Below are 25,283 nucleotides of genomic sequence, written 5' to 3'. Positions count from 1 at the left end.
TAACAAAAAGTTAGTTCAAGTTCAAGTTTATTGTCATTCAGCCATATACATCTCTCTCTCTGGCTATCCATCCCATAGGATGATGCACGCTGTTCCTTTCAGTTTGAAGGGAACAGCGTGTGCGTGAATGGATTTTAGGTGAGCAGGGGATTGCACAGGTCCAGACCCACCCTCTTGACATCCCCTCCCGGATCCAGCAGCATGGTGGGGTCCAAGACGGCTGGGGGAAGTTCTGTTGCAGTAATTGGCCAGAGCAAGCTTTGATGCAAGGGATGCCCTTTCCATGCTTCACGGCATGTGTTTGCTAGATGGCCGTTGACCCTACGAGAGGGTTCATCCGCCCTTTGACAGGTCTTGTTTTTCGTCCTGCAGGATGTCTAGCCACCCTCCTCACAAGGCAAGCCGACCACCCAACCATGCGACAGGTAGTAGTGGGTTACATGTAGCACTCAGACGAGTGACCTGACCTGAACATGTATACCACATATATGAACATGTATGAACATATATATATACACACATATACAAGTATACCACCAAATGAAAGAACATTTCTCTGGACAGGGTACACGACATAAAACTCAAACATAACACAAAGTAATATTACCACAAATAAATTCACATATAATAAGGTGCACTTACAACACAAGTTAAAAAGTAAATAGCATAACACTACTAGCACTTCATATGTGATGAGGCTTGGGTGGGTGCAGGGAATTCAGTAGTTTCAAGGCCTGGGGGAGAAAGCTGTTTCTCATCCTAACAGTCCTTGTTCTAATGCTACAGTACCTCATGCCTGATGGTAGTGGGTCAAAGAGATTGTTGGACAGATGGGAGGGATTATTGACAATGCTAAGTTTTCTCGGTGTTAATTAGAAAATAGACTCACTAGGACAGTTCAGGATCCACTAGGTATAACATGTTCAAAGTACATTGATTACCAAAGTATGTATACTATATATAACCTTGAGATTCGTCTTCTTACAAGCAGCTACAAAACAAAGTAATCCAATAGAATCTATTAAAAAAAGACTAACACACACCCAATGTGTGAAAAAAACAATTCATGCAAACAATAAAAAGTAAACAAGTAACACTCAGAACTTAAGTTCACAGACAATGACTCCATAGTCACCAAGCCAGATCATTGCTGCAGTCGGCCCAAGAACTTGTTAATTGCAGGCCACAGCCTCAGTTCACTTGAGACAAGTAAACTTCATGGAGCAGCAAACTGAACACCAGACTGTCCCTTACCTCCAGCCTGATGCCCTGACCTTTTCAATCTGGCCCTGCGCTTAAATTGACCAAACATCAGCTCGTTCTTTGCTTTCAGGCCTGGGCCCTGCTGTCTCTATTCGGCCTGTACCTGTTGTATCGCTGCGACCATAATGCAATACTCCAGTTCACACAATGACCTTGAACACCACAAATATGCCAGGTCATTGTCATCACAATGACCAAAAAACAGTCAATTTTATGATATCACTAATGCCTTGTGATCAGAGAATAATCTTCCCAATCAGCCAACTACAAGAGTTAATTAATTCCACTGAAAAGTTATGAATGAAAGCAAAAAAATGTATCATAATTTACCATTTGGAGAAATACTTTGTTTTCTGTGCAAAGGGTAGTTCATTAATGTTATTGAGGATACATGTTAGAGGTAGTTAATTGGAATTTTGTTTCATCCAAAGAGAGATTGGGAGTAGTAGTACTTGTGTACCAACATGTGTTGCATGTTCACTTGCATGTCCTGTTTAAATAGCAAAAGTTCTATTTGATTCTGCAGATGGCTCTTAGCAAGATATCCACAAATTCTTTGACATCACTGTATGGCACCCAGTACAGATATGGACCCACTATCACAACAATCTGTAAGTATATGTTGGCAGACAAGAACGAATGTAATCAAATTTAGGAAGTTTGAATCTATTGTGGTCTTTGCATAAAATTTCTTAATAGTGGTTTTCAGTCTTTTTCATTTGTGCCAACTTGGTAGCAGCAGTACAGTGCAAAACGTAAAATTTGTTGTAAGTTACAATAAATAGTACACAAGATGAGTAACGAGGCTGGGTTCCTGGGTTGATGGACCGTTCAGAAATCAGGTGATGGAGGGGAAGAAGCTCCTTTACAAAGTCATGAATATATACTGGCATTGACTATAGAACTAGTTCTTGTGCACATTGTACTGAAATAATTAAAAAACATAAATGCACTCACCATTCACAATGCATTCCCATTCTATTTCACAGGACATGGAAAGCGGCAACTCCGTCTCTCAAGTGTTAAAGGAAACCTATTCTTTTTAACATGTCTTAGACGGGGGACGGGTGGGGGGGGAGATAAATGAAGAACAGATGCTGCAAATCATGAACACAAACAAAATGCTGGAAGAACTCAGTAAGGCAGGCAGCATCTATGGAGAGGTACACTACCTACATTTTGTGTGTGCTCCTGGAAAAAAATAAGTCATGATTAGTTCCTGACTCCTATTTTAGATAGCTTTCTGCAAAAGGGCATCCATAAAAGCATCCAAGGTTATCAATTACTAAGAGAGGTTAATCGCATTATACCATCCTAAAACCATTATTTTTAAGAAAGCATACAAGACCAACCCAAGTTTTCCTCCAATTCCAACATACCACCAGCATTCCATCTGAAGCCCCCACCTCCTCCCCATATTTACTTTTAGGAAAATACTGGATTTTATCAATTCTTCTGTTCCACACCAAGACATTTAACAATGATAACCAGATATCAAAAATATAAACCAGTATCCTGGTCATCCGGGCATATACGTCACAATACTAACAGTTCTGTTAGAACAATTTTCAGTCATGTGATATTTAAATACAAGTACTTTTTTTTCTCCATTAGATCAAACCAGTGGTTCCTCCATTGACTGGGCCTATGATTATGGTATCAAGTACGCTTTCTGCTTTGAGTTGCGTGACACTGGTCGTCATGGTTTCCTTTTACCAGCCAATCAGATTCTTCCAACAGCTGAAGAAACCTATCTGGCATTGATGGACATTTTCAAATATGCCAGTCAACATCCCTATTAAATACAAATATTGCAACACCAAGGATCTCATGCATCAAAATTGATTTTGTCTTACTGAATAAAAATACAGATTATTATTTTTATGACTATTCTTTGCTATGATTCACACTCAGTAAACAATCACAAAATCTTGATTGAAACTTTATTCTATATACAAGTCAATATTCACATTTTTAAGCCATATGTACATCTAGTCCATGTTATCTTTATTTACAAAGCCACAATTTAGAGTCAAGGGTGATATGTTGCCTCTGGAATCTTAGTCTCTGTGCACAATCAGTTCAGTTTTCGTTTATTGTCATATAGAAATGCATGCATTAAAAATGATACAACATTCCTCCAGAAAGACAATGTTTTTTTAATCAGAGTTGGCATCAGAGGAATCATATAAAATTACAATATAGCCTCTCAAATTCCTAAGAGGGGGTTTTGTTTTACACTGACACAAACTGCTGTTGTAATAAATGAGAAAACAGAAGTTTCACACTGCTTATCTTCTTTGTGGAAGTGACACTTTCACATCCAATCCTTATATTTTTGGGCACCAAGAGAATTCAGATCTGAATAAACTCAATTGGGTTCCCACAGCAATCCAAGACAAAGAATTTCAAAATACTAGTTTTTTTTATAAAGTCACTTCTCATATTGAACAAACAATCCCTTAATTCTAGTTTCCATCTGAAGAAAATCAGGCATCAATCAGTCTCTGAATCAATTAGTGACATCATCTCAATCTTCTGAGCTCTAATGTGTATAGGTCAAATGCTACCTTGATACTGATTACTCCAAATGTCACCTCACCAAACACCCGAATAATCTCAGCCAACCTGCCATTCCCTATACTCAAATTCCTTTGTAGGTCTTTTGGATTTCTTGTCATATCTGCAGTTATTTCATGCATCTCTCAAGCCAGCATACATTGCTCCCTCTTGATTTCAATATTTGCTAGGCTCTCATCTGTTTAAAAAGGTATTCTTTCTACTAAAGTGAATAACCTTCTATTCCAAATACTACTTTATTGTCCCATCTTATAAATATTATTTTCTCATTAGTAAATTTGGTTTTGTTACCTTTCACCATTTCAAATAACTTGTTAACGGTAATTATGAATAGGTGAGGCTCTGTACTCTTCCTACAGTAACCTGGTTACACACTCTTCTCATCTTTAACCAATATTCTATCCAGTGATACATTACCTCTAACCCCACGAGCTGCTACTTTCTAATCAAATGCCTTCTGAAAACCCAGGTACGGCACAACCACTGGATTTTGTTTTTCTGCCATGTTGGTTGCATCTTCGAGATAGTTGTTAAATGAAATTTGTTTTTCATTGCTGTCTCTGCCTAATCATGATATGATTTAAGTGCTCTTAATAATGGAGTATGCCATTTTATTACCTTCCAATGTCAGGATAACTGATCTGCTTTCATGGTTTCACACATTTTTTTTTCTCTGCCTTTAAATGCAGAATTACATTTGTTCCCTTCCAATCTGTTCGGGCTGTTCGAGACTTAAGGAATTTTGGAAAATCATCACAGTCAGAGATGGTGAACCTTTTTTGAGCACGAGTGCACAAATAGGCAATAATCTTCTAAAAAATTCTCTTGTACCATGGAAATTTTGAGCAGAGGTTATTATTAATTAATGGATCAGTAACAATAATTCAGGACTTTAAGTAAAAAGGATGAGTCCTGTTGCTTATTTAGATATATACATTGTTTTACAATTAGTAACAGATACAGATTGATATAAATGAAGCATTTTAGAAAACCTGTTTAAAATTTATTAATATTAATCTTGTTATTGTACCTCATGTATGACAAATGTAAACATGTAATTATAAGCTTTGGTGCATATTTATAAAAGATAAGGAAACTCTTTAAGGAACACTTAACTCTCAGACTCAGAGGGTTTTTCCCCAGGGCTGAGATGGCTAGCACAACAGGGCACAGTTTTAAGGTGCTTAGAAGTAGGTGCAGAGGAGATGTCAGGGGCAGGTGTTTTTTTAAAAAACGCAGAGAGTGGTGAGTGCGTGGAATGGGCTGCCAGCGGCGGAGGTAATGATAGGGTCTTTTGAGAGACTCCTGGATAGATACATGGAGCATAGAAAAATAGAGGGCTATGGGTAGGCCTAGGTAGTTCTAAGGTAAGGACAATTCTGGCACAGTTTTGTGGGCCAAAGGGCCTGTACCGTGCTGTAGGTTTTCTGTGTTTCTATCCTATCTTTCGAAAGTTTCAAAGGCTGAACCCTCCCTATCAATGTATCCAAGGTACTCTTGTGACTGACTCAAGCACCACTCTTTAGCCTTCACCATGGTGCCGATCCAGGGTATCGCCTAATCTAAGGATTGTGACTGCCTCTTTAAACAAATTGTCCAGGCAACTCTCCCTTTCATGTCTGAAGGTCTGATTCCAAGCTAACGACTTTGAGCTGAAGTTTCTGAAGATGCAAACATTTACTGCACATGTGGCATCCGAGATTCCATTAATCTCCACTATTAGCACATTCTATGTTTTATATTAACTGAAATTTCTATTCACTTGACACTTTGCTCATCTTATCTACTTTTCAGTCTGTTTCAGAACAAAAATAAGCCAACTCAACAACCAAAAACACTATTTTGAATGCTCACTAAGTTACAAGAACCAGCATAAATATTGGAGCGACAAAACCATACCTCTATTCCAATGTGGCTACATTGATCAAACTTCCACATTAACACTGTACACACTTAGCCATATTTTCTGGATGTTTTTTTCATTTAAAAAAAATGGTCTCTGGCTTGGATTATGCAAGTCAAGTATAGCACAAATAACAGCACACAGGAGAGATCGGCTGCCTCAATACCACACCAAATTGAATTTCCTTACTGAGCCAAGTGAATAAATCACCCTTTGGCAATGGACCATCTGGTTCTCCTAATGGAGGCGATAACTCTGAAGTTAGTTGGCTAGGACATTTAAAAAAAAACTTAAAAGATAAAAAGTTTGTTCACTGGCCATGCACATTTTTGTTCAAAATGTAAAACACATGTTTTATTTAAAAATATACAGATTCTTACTTTAAAACTAAAGCTAACAGCACTTGATCAATTGTGCCACAAGTCTCAATCACCCAGCTGGCTTTCACCCAACCTGTGAGTGAATACGTTAGAACAAAATACAAAAGATACCATGTTCGTCTAAAAGTAAACTGTGCATTTTTTAAAATATCCATTATATGACTATATGGTCAGATTCTGAACAACATTTTGAGTATTAGGGTGGAACAGCCTCTTGACAAAGTACAACCCAGATAATTGACAAACTCATACTGAAGTACTGTCGTGATGTTACTTTCTTTTGATGATTAAAGGGAGATTTAACATACAGTATAATCCACACTCTCAGTGGGTGTAAATGGTAAAAGTATCAGAAGTTATTCATCCTTTTCCTGTATGATTACAGTTTTAACAATAATCAAGACTCACTGCCCAGGACAAAGAGGCCCACTTATTTGATACATTACTCAGCAAGTTAAACATACATTCCATCCACCACCAACATGACAGTACTGATGATTTACAAGATGTTCCACAAGAATGTTTTAGAATGGTTTCTCTTGAACCTGTGACTTTTGCCATCTAACTGGGCAGCAGGCAAATAGAGAAAAGACTAGAATTCCCTAACAAAACACTTGCATCAAGATTTAGAAATATATTACCATTACTTCAATACCAAGTCAAAATCCGGAAAGTCCCTTCATCTGGTCAAGAAGAGATTAGTAATAGACACTGTTCTTGCCTCCATATCCAATATACCATAAATGGATTAAAAACATTGTACGCTATTATATCCTTTGAAAAACATTTGCATTACTGGAAAGATGAAGGTAGTAGCACAAAAAGAAAGCATAATTGATTAAAATTCAGTTTAAGATTGTTCCTAGATTTGATTGCTGATCTGTAGTGTTTGCTGTACACTATAGTGGGTAAGGCAAGGCCAGTACAGCTGGCAAAACAATATTCCTTAGAACAGATGTAAGACTTTGTGCGCGTACATCATCGGTGCTCAATATGGACAACAGTTTTCAGTGTCCTGGTTCTACAAGATTTGGTGATAACACCTTTGGACCCTATAATCATTACAGAATGGGTTCTTGCTTTGAAATTCTCTTCTCATTTCAATACCATGTGCTAGTTTTGTCAATCATTGAGGGGATCACATCCCTGACTTTGTCTTCTGACTATTCATTTCCACTGAACATAACTACTAGTAACTGCAATTATACTTAAGAAATAGAAAAAAAAATTAGCATTTTCTAAACTTTTGTTATGGCAATGAGTCAGTACATGACTAAAAAAGACCAATGCCAGCTAGAAAAATACAACTTTGATTCATGGCCTATAAATCTACCAGTACTGGTACACTTGCATATTTCCTGTGCACATCTGCCTTTTCCACACCTTTAACCAGAATTGCTAAATAATGGCTGATCTACTGAAAACAAGCACGCAGGAAGGAAAACTGCCTTCTCGGTGCTAGCCTTCCAGCACCAAATTCAGGTAGCACAGAGAAAGAACATGCATATAATTTCACTGTAGAGCATATAGTATATTCAAGTAAAAAAAAAATCTCAGAAGAAAGTGAGGCTGGGATAGCAGGTAGGAGTATACCAGCAACTGTAATTTATTCAGTATATTGTGCTACTAAAAATCTTCTAAAATTGAGGCACCTGAAGGTTGAATTTTAAAACTACATTTATTTTGCTTTTAAAAGCAGCAACTTGTGTATATTCAGACAAGATAAATAATAACCCATCACAGACTTGCCTCAACTTCATTTCATTGAAACATCTGCAGAGAAGTGCAGCAAATGGTACATTCATAGTGATTACACAACTGCATCAGCATTTTATCCAGATGTTTCCAAACAATAGTTTTAAAAAAGGTATGTAACATGCGTCCATGTGCTTATAATATCAAACTAATTTTAAACATTAGTGAAGAAACCCTGTGGGTTAAATAAACTAGTCTGTTTATTATACGCAAATACAAACGTAGATTGCCACATTGACAGGGACATAGGCAAGGGAATCAGAATAAAATAAGTACAGGGTCATAGGTAGAGATATTATGCACATTCCTCAGAGGCAAAAATAATTGAGCAATGAGATTCACAAGGACTCCCCCACACCCCGTAAAAATAAAAAGTTTTTCAAAGCACAACACTAGGATTGGTCATATGTAATTTTAGTGGCATATCATGTATTCTTACATTATTTAGTTGTGGCAGTGGGGGAGGGTGCAGGAGAAGTGAATAACTCTTAGAACCAATGATTCAAAATAGCACAAGGAACAATATGGAGAACATTCTTCGTTTACAGCCATGGTGGGGAAAATACAGCACTTGTAATGGGAAGGGTTGTTGTGTGCAAAGTACATAGCTTCCATATTAAAATTTATACCAGAAAGCGGCAAAATTGAGAATCTATTGTGTATTCAAGGTCTTGATGCTTTGTAAGACAGGATGAGAAATTATTCTACAATGGCGCTTCTACTCCAATCCTTTTGGTTGGAGTTGAAAGATATAAAGTTAAAAATATGCACTTTAATTTAAGATGATATTAAATATAACAAAGCTTTTACTTTCTACAACTTGTTTGCTATTGCAATCAACAGTGTCTATTAACATATAATGCATCAGTTACATTTTTGTAACTGAATGTCAATGATGCACATTTCCATAGGCCCTCAGCACAACAGCAGCTGACATGTAAAGCACAGTAAAAAAAAATAAATCAGGCTTAAAACAGAAGTGATATTCTTTCTCTTATTTCCATGGCTTGCTTTGGATGCTGCTTGTCCGTGATCGGGCACTAATGGAGCCAGCAAGAGAGGACGCATGGCTGGCAGATGTCTTCAGCCGTGTTCTTGATGATGAAAGGTGACTGTAGTTGCCTAACAAAAAGAGAAAACGAGCATGAATTACAATATTCCCACTTGTTATAAAGTAGTGTGAAATTGTACAGCCCAGAATATACAACACAATCAAATATTAGTCTTATACAATAGCATATCCACAGTGTTGTAGTAAGTGGAGTGAATGTTAAATAATAACTGGAAAGTCACTTCTGGTGCAATATTATCTGTAGGAAATAGTTAATTTATGGAGAAAGAATAGACTGGGATTAGTTTGATCTGTGCACAATAGGTGTCTTTTTATCCCTTCTAATGGTTTCTAAAACAAAACTTCAAAAACAAGTGATCAAAGCTATTGCCAGACATGTCATCACTTGAAAGTTCACTGAAGTTTTAAAAAGTCTTACAAGTTCAGAAAAAGCAGAACAAGTCTTAAACAGAGGTGCAAGATTAGAAGCAAGCTCTATTTACCAGCATTTTTGTGGTGTCTGATACGACTGGTAGCTGCTGTCTCCTCTGACAAGGACAGAGCACAAATACAATGTTAGAACATGGCGAGCAAAACCTAATTTGACATTCCAATGCAGTTAAAGGAGTGTTGTGCTGTTAAGCAGGTTGTCTAGGGTAAAACGTTAAACTTGCCCCTTATTATCCTAATAAGTGGCGTAATAGATATCAATACTCAGAGATCCTTTAAATATCATTAATAAAATATACAGCTGTTCACTTATGGGAGGCTTGTTATTCACATCATAAACAGGCCTTTCATACTTTAAAATAGTGACTACATTTACTCATCTGTATGTACTGTGGAGTTGGAAAGGGACACTAGTGAATTCAAGAAAGGAAACAGTGATATTCTGGTGCACATTGATATTATGGAGGTAATGGTGTTGGAGCTCTTGAAACAAACAGTGAATAAATTCCTGAGGCCCAACCAGGTGTATTCTAGGATTCATGGGAAGCAAGGGAGAAGATTGCTGAGGTCCTGGCAGAGATTTTTGTATCTTCATTAGTCACAGGCAGGGTAAAGACTAGATAGCTAATGTTGTGCCTTTATTTAAGAAGTGCAGCAGGAATAAGCCAGAGAAATACAGGTTGACGAATGTTACATCAGTGGTGGGAAAGTTACTGAAAAGGATAAGGCTGATAGGAATTGTCAGCATGGCTTTCTGAATGGAAAATCATGCCTCATGAATTTGATTATGTGTTTTGAAGAGATGAGCATGAGAATTTACAAGAGCAATAGGTATTATCCACATGCACTTTAGCACAGCCTCACATGGTAAACTGGTTCTGACTGTTAGAACAGATGGGAACTAGGGAGCGTTTTCCAATTAGATACAAAATTGACTTGGTGGTAGGGACTAGAGAACAGTGGTAGAGGGTTGTATTTTAGATTGTACATCTGTGACCAGTAGTATGCTGAAGAAATTAACAGCTGTGTCCTTCATTATTTGCATCTTTATTAATGATTTGGAGGCTTGATAATAAGTTTACAGCTAGCTCCAATATAGTAGACCAAAATTCAAGGTGCAGTGCTACCAAGGCCTGGTACAAATGTAGAAAGACATCTCTGTGTGTGAATCCCGTTGCAATGAAGGCCGATATGCAATCTACCTTCTTAATCAGTTGGGGGAGGATGGTAGTGGAACCAGGAGAAAACCACTTCTTGGTTGGCTTTTCTGCTTCTGAACTATGCTGACAAGAGTTCAGCAGCATAGAATACAACTAGGAGGAACCCGGGGTAAAGGAGACTATTTGATGAGGAATGAAACGGGAAGTCAAATGGAAAGCTCTTGAATTAAAAACTGAATGAAATGTTATCTAATGGCCAAAAACCTGAGTAATCACATTGTCAAGTTTGTCAGCGACTTGACAGGCTTATCACCCACAAATACAGAGAGGTGTTGGAAGAGTTTGAGGCCTGGTGACAGGCAAATAACTCTTCCTCAATATCAACAAAACAAAGGAGAGGGTTATCAACCTCAGGAGAACTCATATCACTCAAACCCCTCTTTACATAGGCAGTGGAAATTGCGAGAAGTTTCAAACTCCTGGAAGTGTACAACTTGCACAACCTTTTGTGGTCCCAGAACATATTGTACACATTCAAGAAAGCTTCCCAATAAACTCTGGTTTCTGAGGAGGTTGAAGAGATCTGGACCACGCACACCAGGACAGATGCGCAGTAGAGAGCATCCTAACATCACTGCATGGTATGGAAGCTGCACTATGGCAGACAGGAAGGCTCTGCAACGGGTGGTCAACATAGCCGGCACCAGCCTACCCGCCATCAAAGTCACAGATACAGAAAGGTGCTGGAGAAAGACCAGCAATATCATGAAGGATTACCCCCCCGCCACCCTGCTCATAGACCACTTGTCCAACTCCCATCAGGGAGCAAGCTACGGCACCCACGCCAGGCCCAGACTCAGAAACAGTTACTTTCCCCAAGCAGTAAGGCTGATCAATACCTGCACCCACTATCACACACCACCAACACTACCTTATCATTTCCTGTCAGAGTTACAAGTCACCTGTTACCTTATGTACAGACACCCTTATGACGTGCGTCACCTTATGGGCATACAATGTATACAAGATATCTTATGTATTTATATTTATTGTGTGTTTTAAAAAAAAATTATTGCATTTTTTATCTTGTGTTTTTTTGTGCTGCATCGGATCTGGAGTAACAACTACAGGTCCACAATTCCTTATCCAAAATCCTTGGGGCCAGTTGCATTTCGGAACTCAGAATTTTTCGGATTTCATAGCCCCCCCACCCCTAATACCAAAAAAAACACGTATCCTCACATCCCTTATTTAACCTGTCTCAGTGAGGTGGACTTTAGGCCCCAGTGGCGCTCCAAAATCTACACAGATCCTCCCGTACACTTTAAATCATCTCTAGATTACTTAAAATACCTAATACAATGCTTTATGCACTGAATAAGATCATAGCCATTCTCTGAACTGTCGCTCTATCCCACAATATCTTTGGCTAAGAAAAAATTAATCAAAGTCAGATTTAATATTAATAATTGATAAATCATCAATATTCCTTTTGCAAAGAAGTTCCCAACCTTTTTTATGCCAAGGACCCCTACTATTGAGCAAACGGTCCGTGGACCCCAGAACGGGAACCCCTGCTTTTGCAGAAGGAAGCACTTTTATCATTTGTTCATAACTTCTAAAGTTCTTGACTTCTAAAAGGCCTAGGTCTACTTTTGCTTAAGTAATTCCCCCTCTTCTAAAGACTCTACATGACATTCATTAATTTATCATTACTTTCTATGACTTACTATACTTACTGGCCGGTACCAGGATCTCATCCAAGCTATATCGAATCTTGTTTAAATCATCTTCAGTGAACCGGAACTTATCCTCTGCTGGGAGTGTTGGATCTTGAGCTATTGATCGCCTCTGATGAGGTGTTGGGACAAATGGAGGTCGACACGATGGTGGAATGGATCCAGTGGTTAGTCCTTGTGGGAACATCTGGGCAACGACTTTCAGTCCTAATAAGGTATCAACATTAAGACTAAACTAAAAGTGAGAATGCACAAAGTAAATCAATAACAACATCCCGATAGTTTCTTCCTAATTATTTGATCTATCTATCTACCATGCTTTTCAAATCAAGCCGCAAGTTTATTTTCATCTCAGATCTCAAATATTTAGATAACATGTGTCGGTTTTTTTTTGGCCAAATTCAACTACAGTGGATTCTGGCTAATTGGAACAAGTAAATTTTGGCCCAATTAGGTGGTTACCCTAATTAGCAAAAGTTTCATGGAAATAGTTAAAAGGGTTTAAAAAAGAAAACTACCATTTAACTGAGTAACAAGTTATGCATTTAAATGAAATATAAAACAGTTGAGAACATTATTGATACTACTACAGTACTATAAAACTGTATCAGTCCCTAATAGTTATCAGAGGAATTCCTCCAGTACACGCTGCTCTGTTCTTTCGATTGACTGTAAAAGAACAAAATTAGCACTGACACCTATGTAGATAATGGACTATTTTCATACAAAGCTTTCGATGATTGCATCCTCCAAATTCTTCACAGTTCCTAACCTGAAGTAATGAAATAGTTTCATTTTCACTCCTAGCCATTTCTGGCATCTCCTAGCCTGATTACTTGAAATTGCAGTGAGCAAAACAGTTCTGAATTGTCTTTCTGCTTATTTCTCTCCAACTATCAGTTTCAAAAATCACTGCTTTTTGAACACAAATACACGGAACTGACGCTATTTAAAAACCTTTCATTGTCTAATGGCCACGCAAGTGCATGTAACTAACGTTAGAAACTGTTCGGCAACAGTCTCCTGCTCCCAAATAAATGAATATTTTCTTGATTAGTTTTAGTTTTTTTAAAATCTGCAGAGTTGCACCGAATAAGCAGCTGCTCTGATTAACTGGAATCCACTGCATAAGCAGCTGCCCTGATTAACTGGAATCCACTGCATAAGCAGCTGCCCTGATTAACTGGAATCCACTGCAGAAGCAGCTGCTCTGATTAACTGGAATCCACTGCATAAGCAGCTGCCCTGATTAACTGGAATCCACTGCATAAGCAGCTGCCCTGATTAACTGGAATCCACTGCATTTCATATTTTCCCACATTTCAGATCTTTGCTTTTCACTTAACCCTGTCTACTTTGTAATTTATTTTCATAACTAGCTCAGGAACCAGATCTGCGACAGTAAGATAGCAACCATACTTCTGGTCACTTCATCCAAGTCATAACTTGAGGCCCCAGTAACAATCCCTGTGGTACATCATTTATTATCTTGCCTAACAGAGAAAAACCTCCCGGATGGATACATGGAGCTTAAAAAATTAGAGGGCTATGGGTAAGCCTAGATAGTTCTAAGGTAAGCACATGTTTGGCACAGCTTTGTGGGCAGAAGGGCCTGTATTGTGCTGTAGGTTTTATATGTTTCTAAAACTACTCAGTCACCAGCTAATCTTCTATCCACAGCAATATTATTTCCTGCAGTATGAGCTTTTATTTTCCACAACCTTTGATGTAGAAGCTATCAAATGTTTTTTGAAAAGCTCATCTACTAATAGTGCATCTACTAATTCCCTTTTATCCACAGTATATGCTAGAACATAGAAATCTATAGCACATTACAGGCCCTTCAGCCCAAAATGTTGTGCTGACCATGTAACCTACTCTAGAAACATTTTTCGAAAAATGTTATAATTTACATCTTTGAGCACTCCCACCCACTACTATTGTTGGTCTTTCTGGTCTGTTTTTCAGTTTCTCACATCACATGAAATAGTTTCTAACTCTAATAGTTTGATAATGTACAAGATGCACATACATATCTTGTTTTAATGAGTGATAGGCTGCACAATAGTGTAGTGGTTAGCACAATGCTTTACAGTATCAATGACCCAGGTTCAATTCCCACCGATGTCCGTAAGGAGTTAGTACGTTCTCCTTGTGAACTCGCGAGTTTCCTCCAGGTGCTCCACTTTCCTCCCACATTCCAAAGATGTACTGGTTGGCAGATTAATTAGTCATTGTAAATTGTCCCATGATTAGTCTAGGGTTAAATTGGAGGTTGCTAGGCAGTGCGACTTGCAGGTCTGGAAGGGTCTATTCCACGCTGTATACCAATAAATAAATTTATGAGCTAAAACCTATCACCATTCTTCAAAGCAAATGACTGAAAAATTCACAAAGTTAAGCTTTATTCATTCACTTTGGTTTGCAACTCTCTCCCGATAGGGTCACATTTCACTGAAAGAATTTAGTGCAAGCAGATGGGATAAGCCCAGAGGAATTGGAGGAGTTTTCAGTCACTGTGCAATGAGAAGCTTACCTATTACTTACTTAGCCAATGCATATAATTTAATAAATAACTTGTATTTTATGGGTCAATTTTAAGCAGCAATATATGTGACATTTAACTTTGGTGCCTATGTACATAATATATACAATAATGCCTCGCATTGTTAATATTTAAGAGCTCCATTACATCATGAGGGAGAAAAGGTGCTAGAAATTCCAGACTTACCTCCTGACAGCATAAATAGATTCTCAAAGCCTCTCTCACATAATGTTGTGGCAGCCTGACTAGCTATTCGCTCATCTTCGTCGTAAAGTAGAATGATCTTCCCAGGTGTGTTTTTCTAAATGCAGTCATTAAGGCTCTGAAACTGATTCATCATTAAAATAAACATAACAACTGATTGAATTAGTTATGTTGCAAAGTGAATGTGAGGGTGGTCAGGGAGAAAGAGTGGAAGCTTAAGGGGGAAAACAAGATGTGTAGTAAAGGTACTGTTCATATATTATGCTCTATCAAATCTCACTAGCTTCACCTTCCCCTCCCCAAGAACCATAGACTTTTGAATTTGATTTAGTCAAGCATTCTATGATACCAGATGGCATACTGCCAAGATTTCTGCTAAAAATTTCTTCTCCTGCAGGAATCATTAGCCCAACATTGCTGTTTGAATTCCAAAATTGTTAACTACCTCAACACTGACAATACTTATTTACATTTCATTAAATTACATACATCAGTAGCAAAATGATACAGCATTGTATGATAAAACACAAAGAATTTTTAAAATTCTAAATGTTGCAACCATCTGGTAGAGAATTGACGTATCTTAATTTGTTGAGGTGAAGAATATATTACAGTACACTTGTCAAGGTGAGGATTGTAACATTTTGCAATTTGAAGTAGAATAAATATCAAAGTGATGTTGGCCTGCAGTACGAAACTGCTCATATCTTGCTAATAATATTCAGAATGGTTTTACTTACAGACAAAGACCACTGCAAAATTCCTTCTGTTTGCTAAGGTCGGGATTCAAGATCAGAATTTGGTACCAAAGAAATAAATGGTAAGATAACAGATACAAGAATTAAATACTTTTGTTATTCATGGGATGGGTTTAGATAATGAAACGGAACATTATACCTCAAATGTTAGAACTGGCACAGAATTAAAGTCCAGATAGAATACTAATGGTGACTGATTGCCAAAGAAAGGAGAAAGAACAAGTTAGACAACATAGAATATACCTTGCCCTTTCACAAAGGAACATTTTACATTCCTCTTGGTGGGCAGCTCAGTGCCTTTTAATGAAGTGAACTTTGCTTGGCTATAATGATTTTAAATGAAACTATTTAGGCAAACTTAATTTTATTCTAATTAATATAAATGCAAGACTTTGTTCCTGGGTTTATGAGTACAGATTTGGAATCTCATTCAATACCTGCAAGAGATGAATAATGTGCAAAAGGTGCAGTAAATGGTCATCTTCTTAAAATAGGGATGGAGGAGAAAGACATCTGCTGTGTTTAATCTCGCTATTTTGAATCACGAGTTGTTTAATCTTTAGAAATAACAAACAAAATGTCATTTGTCAACAGTACACAGTTACCCATAGATGGTGCCTTCATATTAAATCAGTGGTACTGTGAAGACTTTTATCATAAATAAGATGGCTTGACACAGCACTGAAGTATTTCCAACTTAATCTTCATCAAGGAAGAAAATACAGAAAATAGAGCAATACAAGAACTTTAGCCAATGATGCTGCCAACCCTTTACCTTACACCACGATCAATCTAACCTTTCCCTCCTACATAGACCATGGCCCTCCATTTTTCTTTCATCCATCCACCCATCTATGAATCTCTTAAATGTCCATAAAGTATCAGCATCAACTGACACACCTGGCGATGCATTCCAGTCACTTACCACCAAAAGTCTGCCTCTGACATCCCCCAACTAATTAAGGCCAAAACACCATGGACTTGGACCTCAAGGTCCTTGTTCCCCCTGTTCCTTCACACTGACGAGAATCCTGCCATTATCCTTGTACTCTGCCATCATTTGACCTTCCAAAGTGTCTCACTTTGCATTATTCCAGATTAAACTCCATCCGCTACTTCTCAGTCCAACTCTGGATCCTACTTATGCCTCATCATAATCTACAACAAACTTCTACACTAGCCCCAACAACACCAATCTTTGAATCATTTGCAAATTAATAACCCAACCTTCCACTTCCTTATCCAACTCATTTATATAAAAATCACAAAGACCAGGGTCCCCAAACAAATCCCTGCATAACACTGCTAATCACTGACTTCCAGGCAGAATACACACCATATATTACCATCCTCTCCTTCAGTGGGTTAGCTAATTCCAAATTCATGCAGTTACGTTTCCATGGATCCCATGTCCCATAACTTCCATGGGAAGGATTATCAAATGTCTTACTTACCTATCCTAATGTTTTTCCAAAAGCTCCAATACATCATTTTTCTTAACCGTGACATGTTCCAGGACATTAGCCTGCTCTATGCTGACCTCACATTTATCAAGGATCTTTTTACTGGTGAACAATGAGGCAAAGCATTCATTAAGAACCTCCCTTGCCTCTTCCAACTCCCCTTTATCCCCGAGCAGTTTTACCTTCACTCTAGTCATCCTCTTGTTCTTCACTTACTGTAACACACCTTGGTTTTATTTTTTAAAACCATACTTACCATGACCTTATGTCTTTTCTAGCTCTAAGCCCCTTCTTAAGCTCCTTAACTCACTACCAAAACTCAAGAGATCTGTCCAAGTTTTGTTTTCTAAACCTTAAGTATGCTTCTTCCCTTGTCTAAATGATATCGTGTCTGTTAAATAGGGGCCGTGGACAATTCTGATTTGATGGAGAATGGACGTGAAAGCACAGAGGAACATCTGGAGAAATTTCTGAAACACCCGTTCGCCGCTGTCGTTACTGTGTGGTCGTGAATCTTTCAGAGGCCGCTGTCGTTACTGTGTGATCGTGAATCTTTCAGAGGGTAGGCCTCAAAAACCCCGGCCTTGCCTGCTTTTGGCGACCGAGTAAGGAGGTCGAATCGTTTGGACAGAGATGGCACTCAGTACTCGACGTCGGAGAGCTGATCAGAGCTCGAAGTTTTCGGATGACTCAGAGTCGGATTGTGGTCAGCATGGCAGGGAGAGTTTTTCTTCCTTCTCCCGTCTGTGTGAGATGTGGGACATTTGAGAAACTTTGAACTTTACTGTGCTCACAGACTTCTTCATCAAGTTATAGTATTGTGCACTGTTGTAACTGTATGTTATAATTATGTGGTTTTGTCAGTTTTTTCAATCTTGGTTTGTCCTGTGTTTTGTGATATCACAACGGAGGAAATAATGTATCATTCCTTAATGCATGCATTACTAAATGACAATAAAAGAGGACTGCGTGTCTTCATAATCAAATGTTTGACCTCTCTTGTCAACCATGGTTCCTTCATTTCTACTAACCTTTTCCTGTCTCAATGGGACAAACATATCCACAGCTCCATGCATCTGTTCCTAATTTACGCTCCCAAATTCCTGCCTAATGCCAAAGTAATTAGTCATCCCCCAATTAAATACTTTTCCATACCATCTGCACCTATCCTTGCCCAATGCTATAGGTCAAGGTGTCTCTGAAATGCTTTCCCATCAAGAGATGTTGCCTGACTAGGTTCGTTAACTAGAACTGGTTCTAGAATGGCCTTTCCACATACCATGCCAGGAATCCTTCTTGGACACACCAAACAAATTCTATGCCATTTAAACCTTTTGCACAAAGGGAGTCTCAATCAATATTAGGGAAATTGAGGGTCACCCGTGGCAACAACTCAGTTATTTTTGCACCTTTTCAAAATATGCCTACTTATCTGATCCCTAGTGTTCCTGTTGCTATTGGGAAGACCATTGAATACTCTGAAGAGAGTAATTACTCCCTTCCTGTTTCTGACTTCCACCCACACTGACTCAGTAGACTAACCCTCTACAATATCCTCCCTTTCTGCAGCTGTGATACTATCCCTGATTAGCAATGTCAACACCTCCCCCCCACCTCAAATTCAACCTCACTCCCTATCCCTTTTGAAATATAGAAATCACAAAGCATCAAGCAGCCAATCTTGCCCTTACAACAGCTGTTTCTGGAATGGCCACAACTTAATAATTCCCTCTACTGATCCATGCTCAAAGTTCATCACCTTAGGAAAGAGCTTAAGAATGAAATTAGGAGAGCCAGAAAGGGCCATGAGAAGGCCTTGGTGAGCAGGATTAAGGAAAACCCCAAGGCATTCTACAAGTATGTGAAGAGCAAGAGGATAAGACATGAGAGAATAGGACCAATCAAGTGTGACAGTGGAAAAGAGTGTACGGAACTGGAGGAATAGCAGAGGTACTTAACGAATACTTTGCCTTAGTATTCACTACGGAAAAGGACCTTACCTTAGGGTTGACTTACAGCGGATCGAAATGCTTGAGCATATAGACATTAAGAAAGAGGAAGTACTAGAGCTTTTGGAAAACATCAAGTTGGATAAGTCACCGGGACCGGACGAGATATACTCCAGGCTACTGTGGGAGGAAAGGGAGGAAATTGCTGAGCCTCTGGTGATGATCTTTGCATCATCAATGGGGATAGGAGAGGTTCTGGAGGATTGGAGGTTTGCAGATTTTGTTCCCTTTTTCAAGAAACAGAGTAGAGATAGCCCAGGAAATTATAGACCAGTGAGTCTTACTTCAATGGTTGGTAAGTTGACGGAGTAGATCCTGAGAGGTAGATTTATGAACATTTGGAGAGGCATAATATGACTAGGAATAGTCAGCATGGCTTTGTCAAAGGCAGGTTGTGCCTTACGAGCCTGATTGAACTTTTTGAAGATGTGGCTAAACACATTGATGAAGGTAGAGCAGTAGATGTAGTGTATATGGATTTCAACAAGGCATTTGATAAGGTACCCCATGCAAGGCTTATTGAGAAAGTAAGGAGGTATGAGATCCAAGGGGACATTGCTTTGTGGGTTCAGAATTGACTTGCCCACAGAAGGCAAAGAGTGTTGTAGACAGGTCATATTCTGCATGGAGGTTGGTGAACAGTGGTGTGCCTCAGGGATCTGTTCTGGGACCCCTTCTCTTCGTGATTTCTATAAATGACCTGGATGAGGAAGTGGAGGGATAGGTTAGTAAATTTGCTGATGACACAAAGGTTGCAGGTGTTGTGAATAGTGTAGAGGGCTGTTAGAAGTTACAGTGGGACATCAATAGGATGCAAAACTGGGCTGAGAAGTGGCAGATGGAGTTCAGCCCAGATAAATGTGAGGCTGTTCATTTTGATAGGTCAAATACAATAGCAGAATATAGTATTAATGGTAAGACTCTTGGCAGTGTGGAGGATCAGAGGGATCTTGGGGTCCATGTCCATAGGACACTCAAAGCTGCCGCACAGGTTGACTCTGTGGTTAAGAAGGCATACAGTGCATTGGCCTTCATCAACCGTGGGATTGAGTTCAAGAGCCAAGAGGTAATGCTACAGCTGTATAGAATCCTGGTCAGATCCCACTTGGAGTACTGTGCTCAGTTCTGGTCACCTCACTGCAAGAAGGATGTGGAAACTGTAGAAAGGTTGCAGAGGAGATTTACAAGGATGTTGCCTGGATTGGGGAGCATGCCTTACGAGAATAGGTTGAGTGAACTTGGCCTTTTCCCCTTGGAGTAACGGACAATGAGAGGTAACCTGATAGAGGTATAGAAAATGATGAGAGGCATTGATCATGTGGATAGTCAGGGGCGTTTTCCAGGGCTGAAATGGCTAAACACGTGTTTTAAGGTGCTTGGAAGTAGGTACATAGAGGATGTCAGGGGTAAGTTGTTACTGTTTTTTTAAAAACGCAAAGAGAGGTGAGTGTGTGGAATGGGCTGACAGTGACTATGGTAGAGGCAGATACAATAGGGTCTTTTAAGAGGCTCCTGGATAGATACACAGAGCTTAGAAAAACAGAGGGCTATGGGTAACCCTAGTTAATCTCTAAAGTAAGTACATGTTCGGCACAGCATTGTGTGGGCCAAAAGGCCTGTATTGTGTTGTAGGTTTTCTATGTTTATACTTCTCGCATTAAACATTTCAACCCATCCAACTGACTATCCACTGCCTAGCAGTCTCTCTGCACATTGCCTCTACACTAAATGCCCCATCATCTGATCTAACACTCAGGTTCCCATTCCTCTGCCAGTCTGGTTTCAACCCAACCCAATAGCTCTAGCAAACCTAGCAAAAGACATTGCACTCTTTTGAGCTCAGGTATAAGCCGTCCCTTTTGTACAGGTCATACCTTCCAAAGGAGAAACCCAGATGATCCACAAATCTGAAACTCCACCTCCTGCACCAACTCTTCAGTCATGTCTTCCAATTTTTACCCTCAATGACACATGGAATATGCAACAATACAGAGATTACTACTCTTGAGACTCTGCCTTCTGGCTTCCTGCCAAACTTTACACCTCCACTCTTCAGGGCCTCATTGGTATCAAAGACATAGCTCAGAAAAACAATGTGTGCCATGACTTCTGACTGCTCACTCTTTAAAGAATGCTGTTGGCATTCTTAAGAACGGTATTGGCTTCGATCCAAGATATCAGACCTTGACACCTGTGACAAAATATACTGTCCAGGAGTCCATAATATTCCCCTAACCACTGAATCCCCAATCACCATTGATCTCCTCTTCTCCCCACTTTCCCTCCAAGTCAGAGCCAGACTCAGTGTCAGAGGCCTGGCCACTATGGCTTTCCCCAGGTAGGTCATTTCTCCCCTGCCCCCCAAAGTATCCAAATTGGTATACTTGTTAGTGAGGGGAACAGCCACATGGGTACTCTGCAATGACTGCCAATTCCCTTTCCCACTCCTGATAATCACCTGCCTCCTGCACCTTGGTGTGACTGCCTTCCTGCAAGTCATGTCTACCAACCTCTCAGTCTCCCAAATGACTGTAGGTCATCCACTCAAGCTTCAGTCCTCTAATACAGTAAGGTGCTGCAGCTGGTTGCACTTCTCACAGGCGTCGTCATCAGGGACAGTGGAAACTGCCCCGACTTCCCACATCATTCAAGACGAGCTCTGGGTTCCCATTGCTCTACCTATGCATTAATAAAGGAAGATAACTTAACCAAAACCTCATCTTAGCCTCTGCATACTGAAGTCTCTTGAGCCAAAGCCTCAGCTCACCGCTGTAACGCTGAGCGTTTGAACAATGACCGCTCTACTTGACCCCAACTTATTGCTGGCTGCTGCCAATTAACTAATCAATTATCAACTAATAATTTGCAAATATGTCTCTTTTAGGATCCTGCTAGCTAAAACTGCAAGAAATTACTAAATTAGTTGAAGACCAAGCCCTAAACGTAGAAGAACAGCAATCAAACAATTTATAAATCAATTAAATTAGATGTTCAAAAACAAAGTGATAATAAAACTGGAAGTCTGATTTTGCAAAGAGGTCAAAAATTTTTAAAAAGGATACATATTCCAGAACCTCCTTTGTATAAGGATTCATAGTTCGAGATAACATTGCTATAGGATAACTGTAGGCTGCACGAAAGGGAAAAAACAGTTTATATGGGCTAAGCAATAACTATCCTACTTCGTAGCAGCAACTTGTAGCAAACCCTTTGGATTCTAACATAATACAACAAAATGTTATGTCACATCTATGCATCATTTTCTCAATTGGTTAAAACACAATTCAAATGAAAAACAAATTTCAAGATTATTTAACAATGTTGATTGACATCATGAAAAATTTAGTCGTGGAAGTGGCGCAGTATTCACTATAAGCTCCAGGTACCAAAGAACTGAATCCTAGCATGGAGATATTTCATATCCTCCCAATTGTTACAGTCAAAAATCTTCAGGTCAGCTGCTTCTGGAGTTTGTAAAAAAAAGCTATGAAATTACAGTGCCTTGTAAAAGTATTCAGCCCCAACCCTTTGTTCACATAAATATATTACAACCAGCGATTTTGATGAATTTAACTGAGAATTTTAATTTGCGAACCGCATGCTTCTTTTTTCACAGTACAGTCCAAAACACAGAGAAAATTGTAAAACATAAAACACTAAAAACTCAAAAGCTGAAATATCAACAGCTCTGAAGTATTTGCTCCCTTTGTTCAGTATTTAGTTGAACCACCTCCAGTGGTTCATTTTTACATAAGTCTCTATTTTTTGCACAATGTGATGGAGCAAGATTTGCTCATTCCTCCTTGCAAAATTGCTCAAGCTGTGCCAGGTTAGTTGGGGAGCAACTGTGGACAGCAATCCTGAGGTCCTGTTAGAGATATTCGATTGGGTTAAGGTCAGGACTTTGCACCATGCAAGGACATCGATTTTCTTCATTTGAAGCTACTCCGACGCTGATTTAGCGGTGTACTTTGGGTCATTGTCCTGCTAAAAGATGAACTTCCTCCCCAGTTTTAGCCTTCTGACAGCAGCTAGTGGGTTTATATCCAGGAGCCCTCTGTATTTAGCAGCATTCATCTTCCCATCAATCCTGACCAGATTTCCAGTCCCTGCTGCAACAAAGCATCCCCATAGCACGAAGTGACCTCCACCATACTTTACAGTAAGGATGGTGTTACCTGGCTGATCACAGTACTATATTTACACTACAAGTACTGCTCAGTGTTGAGGCCAAAAAATTGCACTTTAGTCTCATCCAACCACGAGACCTTCTTCTACATCTTTATAGCATCTTCTAAGTGATGCTTTGCAAAGACTTTATGGGGAAAGGTATGTTTTATTTTAGCCAAAGATTTTTCATTGCCACTCTTCTATGAACACTTTTTTGTGCAAGGTCTTAAGAGATTTTGGAGTCATGAATTTCATCTCCAGTTGCAGCCACTGACTTCTGCAGCTCAGAGTGACCGTTGGTGTCACAATAGCTTCTCTTATAAGTGCCATTCTTCTCCTGCGACTAAGTTTAGAGTGGCGGCTTGAACTAGGCAGTGCGGCTGTGGATTCATATTTTTTTCCATGATGGACTGCACTGAATTCTGAGGCATGTTCAGTGCCTTTGAGATGGTCTTGTTCCCTTCCCCAGATTTGTACTTCTCTATTACCATTTCCTTGATTTGCCTTGAAAGCTCTTTTGTCGTCATTCTGGCTTGGTCTGTTGAAAATATACCATACTGTTCGACCTTACAGAGAGAGGGGTATTTATTCTTATGAATTAATTGAAAACAGACCCTCCAATTTTCTACATCAACAGATTGAGTGAATTGGTAAGCTAATATACAATATTGCACCTGAGGAAAGTTAGCACAGTAGTTACAAAAGGGAGGAATATTTTTTTCAGCCTCACAGTTTTTGTTTTTAAGCTTTAATAAATAGTTCTGGAATTTTTCTTCTGATTTGTCATGATGCACATATTTTGTAGATTAGTTCAAAAAATCCTACTTGAACATAAATTTAGAAAATAAAATAGTAGAATATGAAAATATTTGTGGGGGATGAATACCTTCTCAAGGCTCTGTAAATTAGATGCTTTACGTGTTGGGAATTTAGGTGAAAATGCTGGCAAGACTCACACTATTTTAAATCAAGTCTACAGGATGCAACCAAAATGTAAAGCAAAATCTTCAAACTCTAATTCCTGAAATATACTGCAGGTAGACAAAGCTCTGTATTGGAAGTACAAGCTTGAGTCCCGGTCTTTATTTCATGCTATAGGGAGTTGTGAGAAAATTCTAAAGCATTAAGTACATTAGTACATGAATGGGAGGGCTATGGTCCGGGTGCAGATCAGTGGTACTAGGCAGAATAAGATTGACATGAAGGGCCAAAGGGCCTATTTCTGTGCTTAGCACTCTTTGATTATGACCATGTTACTCTGACCAAAAAAAGGAACGGATGAAAAAAAAAGCAGATTCCATAAGTGGGATGGAGGGAAACTCACTTGTTTAATGAGAACAGGGATTTATACTCCACACTTTACCTACTACAACAGGCTAACGTATCATTGTTTTTATGCATTAACTACAATGACCTTTATTGACCTGAAAATAATGATTAAAATTTCACCCATATAATCAGCAAATGACAACTGTACTAACATCTTTATGCATTACCTCCAATAATATGACATTGCTCATAGGCGTCCCGGTCTCGCACATCCAACAACAGATAAGGGCAGTCCGGATAAGGTCCATCTGTTTTTTCAGGACATTCAGAAGGCTTAGAATGGAACTCTTTCTGTTTCTTCTCCAGGTCAATTTCCCCAACACCACTTATAACACTTATAAGAAAAATACAAAAATTATGGAACCATAAACTACCAGATTCTAATAGTTAAAAGCAAATTCTAATAGTTAAGAATCAAGCACAAACTTTTTAAAATATAATTTAAAGGTGGAAAAGGATATTCTAACAAGTTGGCAGAAACTTAAAGAAAACAAAATGCTTCAAATATTCGGATCAGGAAACAT

The 25,283-nt window shown here is 39.0% G+C and overlaps 2 protein-coding genes across 6 annotated transcripts in view; one reads left to right on the top strand and one right to left on the bottom strand.

Moving 5' to 3' along the window:
- The window catches only part of LOC140186975 (carboxypeptidase A1-like), a 46,862-nt gene extending 43,732 nt beyond the window's left edge, over window positions 1-3,130 (top strand). Inside the window, exons 10-11 of the mRNA XM_072241839.1 lie at window positions 1,790-1,874; window positions 2,878-3,130. Coding sequence (XP_072097940.1) covers window positions 1,790-1,874; window positions 2,878-3,065 — 273 coding nt within the window. The 3' untranslated portion in view covers window positions 3,066-3,130. The remainder of the gene's footprint in view (window positions 1-1,789; window positions 1,875-2,877) is intronic.
- Window positions 3,131-6,152: 3,022 nt separating this feature from the next.
- Window positions 6,153-25,283, bottom strand: part of cep41 (centrosomal protein 41) — a 69,630-nt gene continuing 50,499 nt past the window's right edge. For 2 of the 5 annotated variants that reach the window (XM_072241399.1, XM_072241397.1), the window contains exons 7-12: window positions 24,927-25,093; window positions 22,323-22,390; window positions 15,013-15,127; window positions 12,273-12,488; window positions 9,436-9,480; window positions 6,153-9,003 (exon numbers count right to left, since the gene is read on the bottom strand). In XM_072241399.1, coding sequence (XP_072097500.1) covers window positions 8,876-9,003; window positions 9,436-9,480; window positions 12,273-12,488; window positions 15,013-15,127; window positions 22,323-22,390; window positions 24,927-25,093 — 739 coding nt within the window. In that variant the 3' untranslated portion in view covers window positions 6,153-8,875. The remainder of the gene's footprint in view (window positions 9,004-9,435; window positions 9,481-12,272; window positions 12,489-15,012; window positions 15,128-22,322; window positions 22,391-24,926; window positions 25,094-25,283) is intronic. The other 3 variants (XM_072241398.1, XM_072241400.1, XM_072241401.1) reach the window with 3 other exon arrangements.

This window comes from Mobula birostris, chromosome 23 (genome assembly GCF_030028105.1).
Source record: "Mobula birostris isolate sMobBir1 chromosome 23, sMobBir1.hap1, whole genome shotgun sequence".
Taxonomy (NCBI): Eukaryota; Metazoa; Chordata; class Chondrichthyes; order Myliobatiformes; family Myliobatidae; genus Mobula; species Mobula birostris.
The sequence above is the reverse complement of the archived record's forward strand: the minus strand, read 5'-3'. Positions and strand labels throughout refer to the sequence as shown.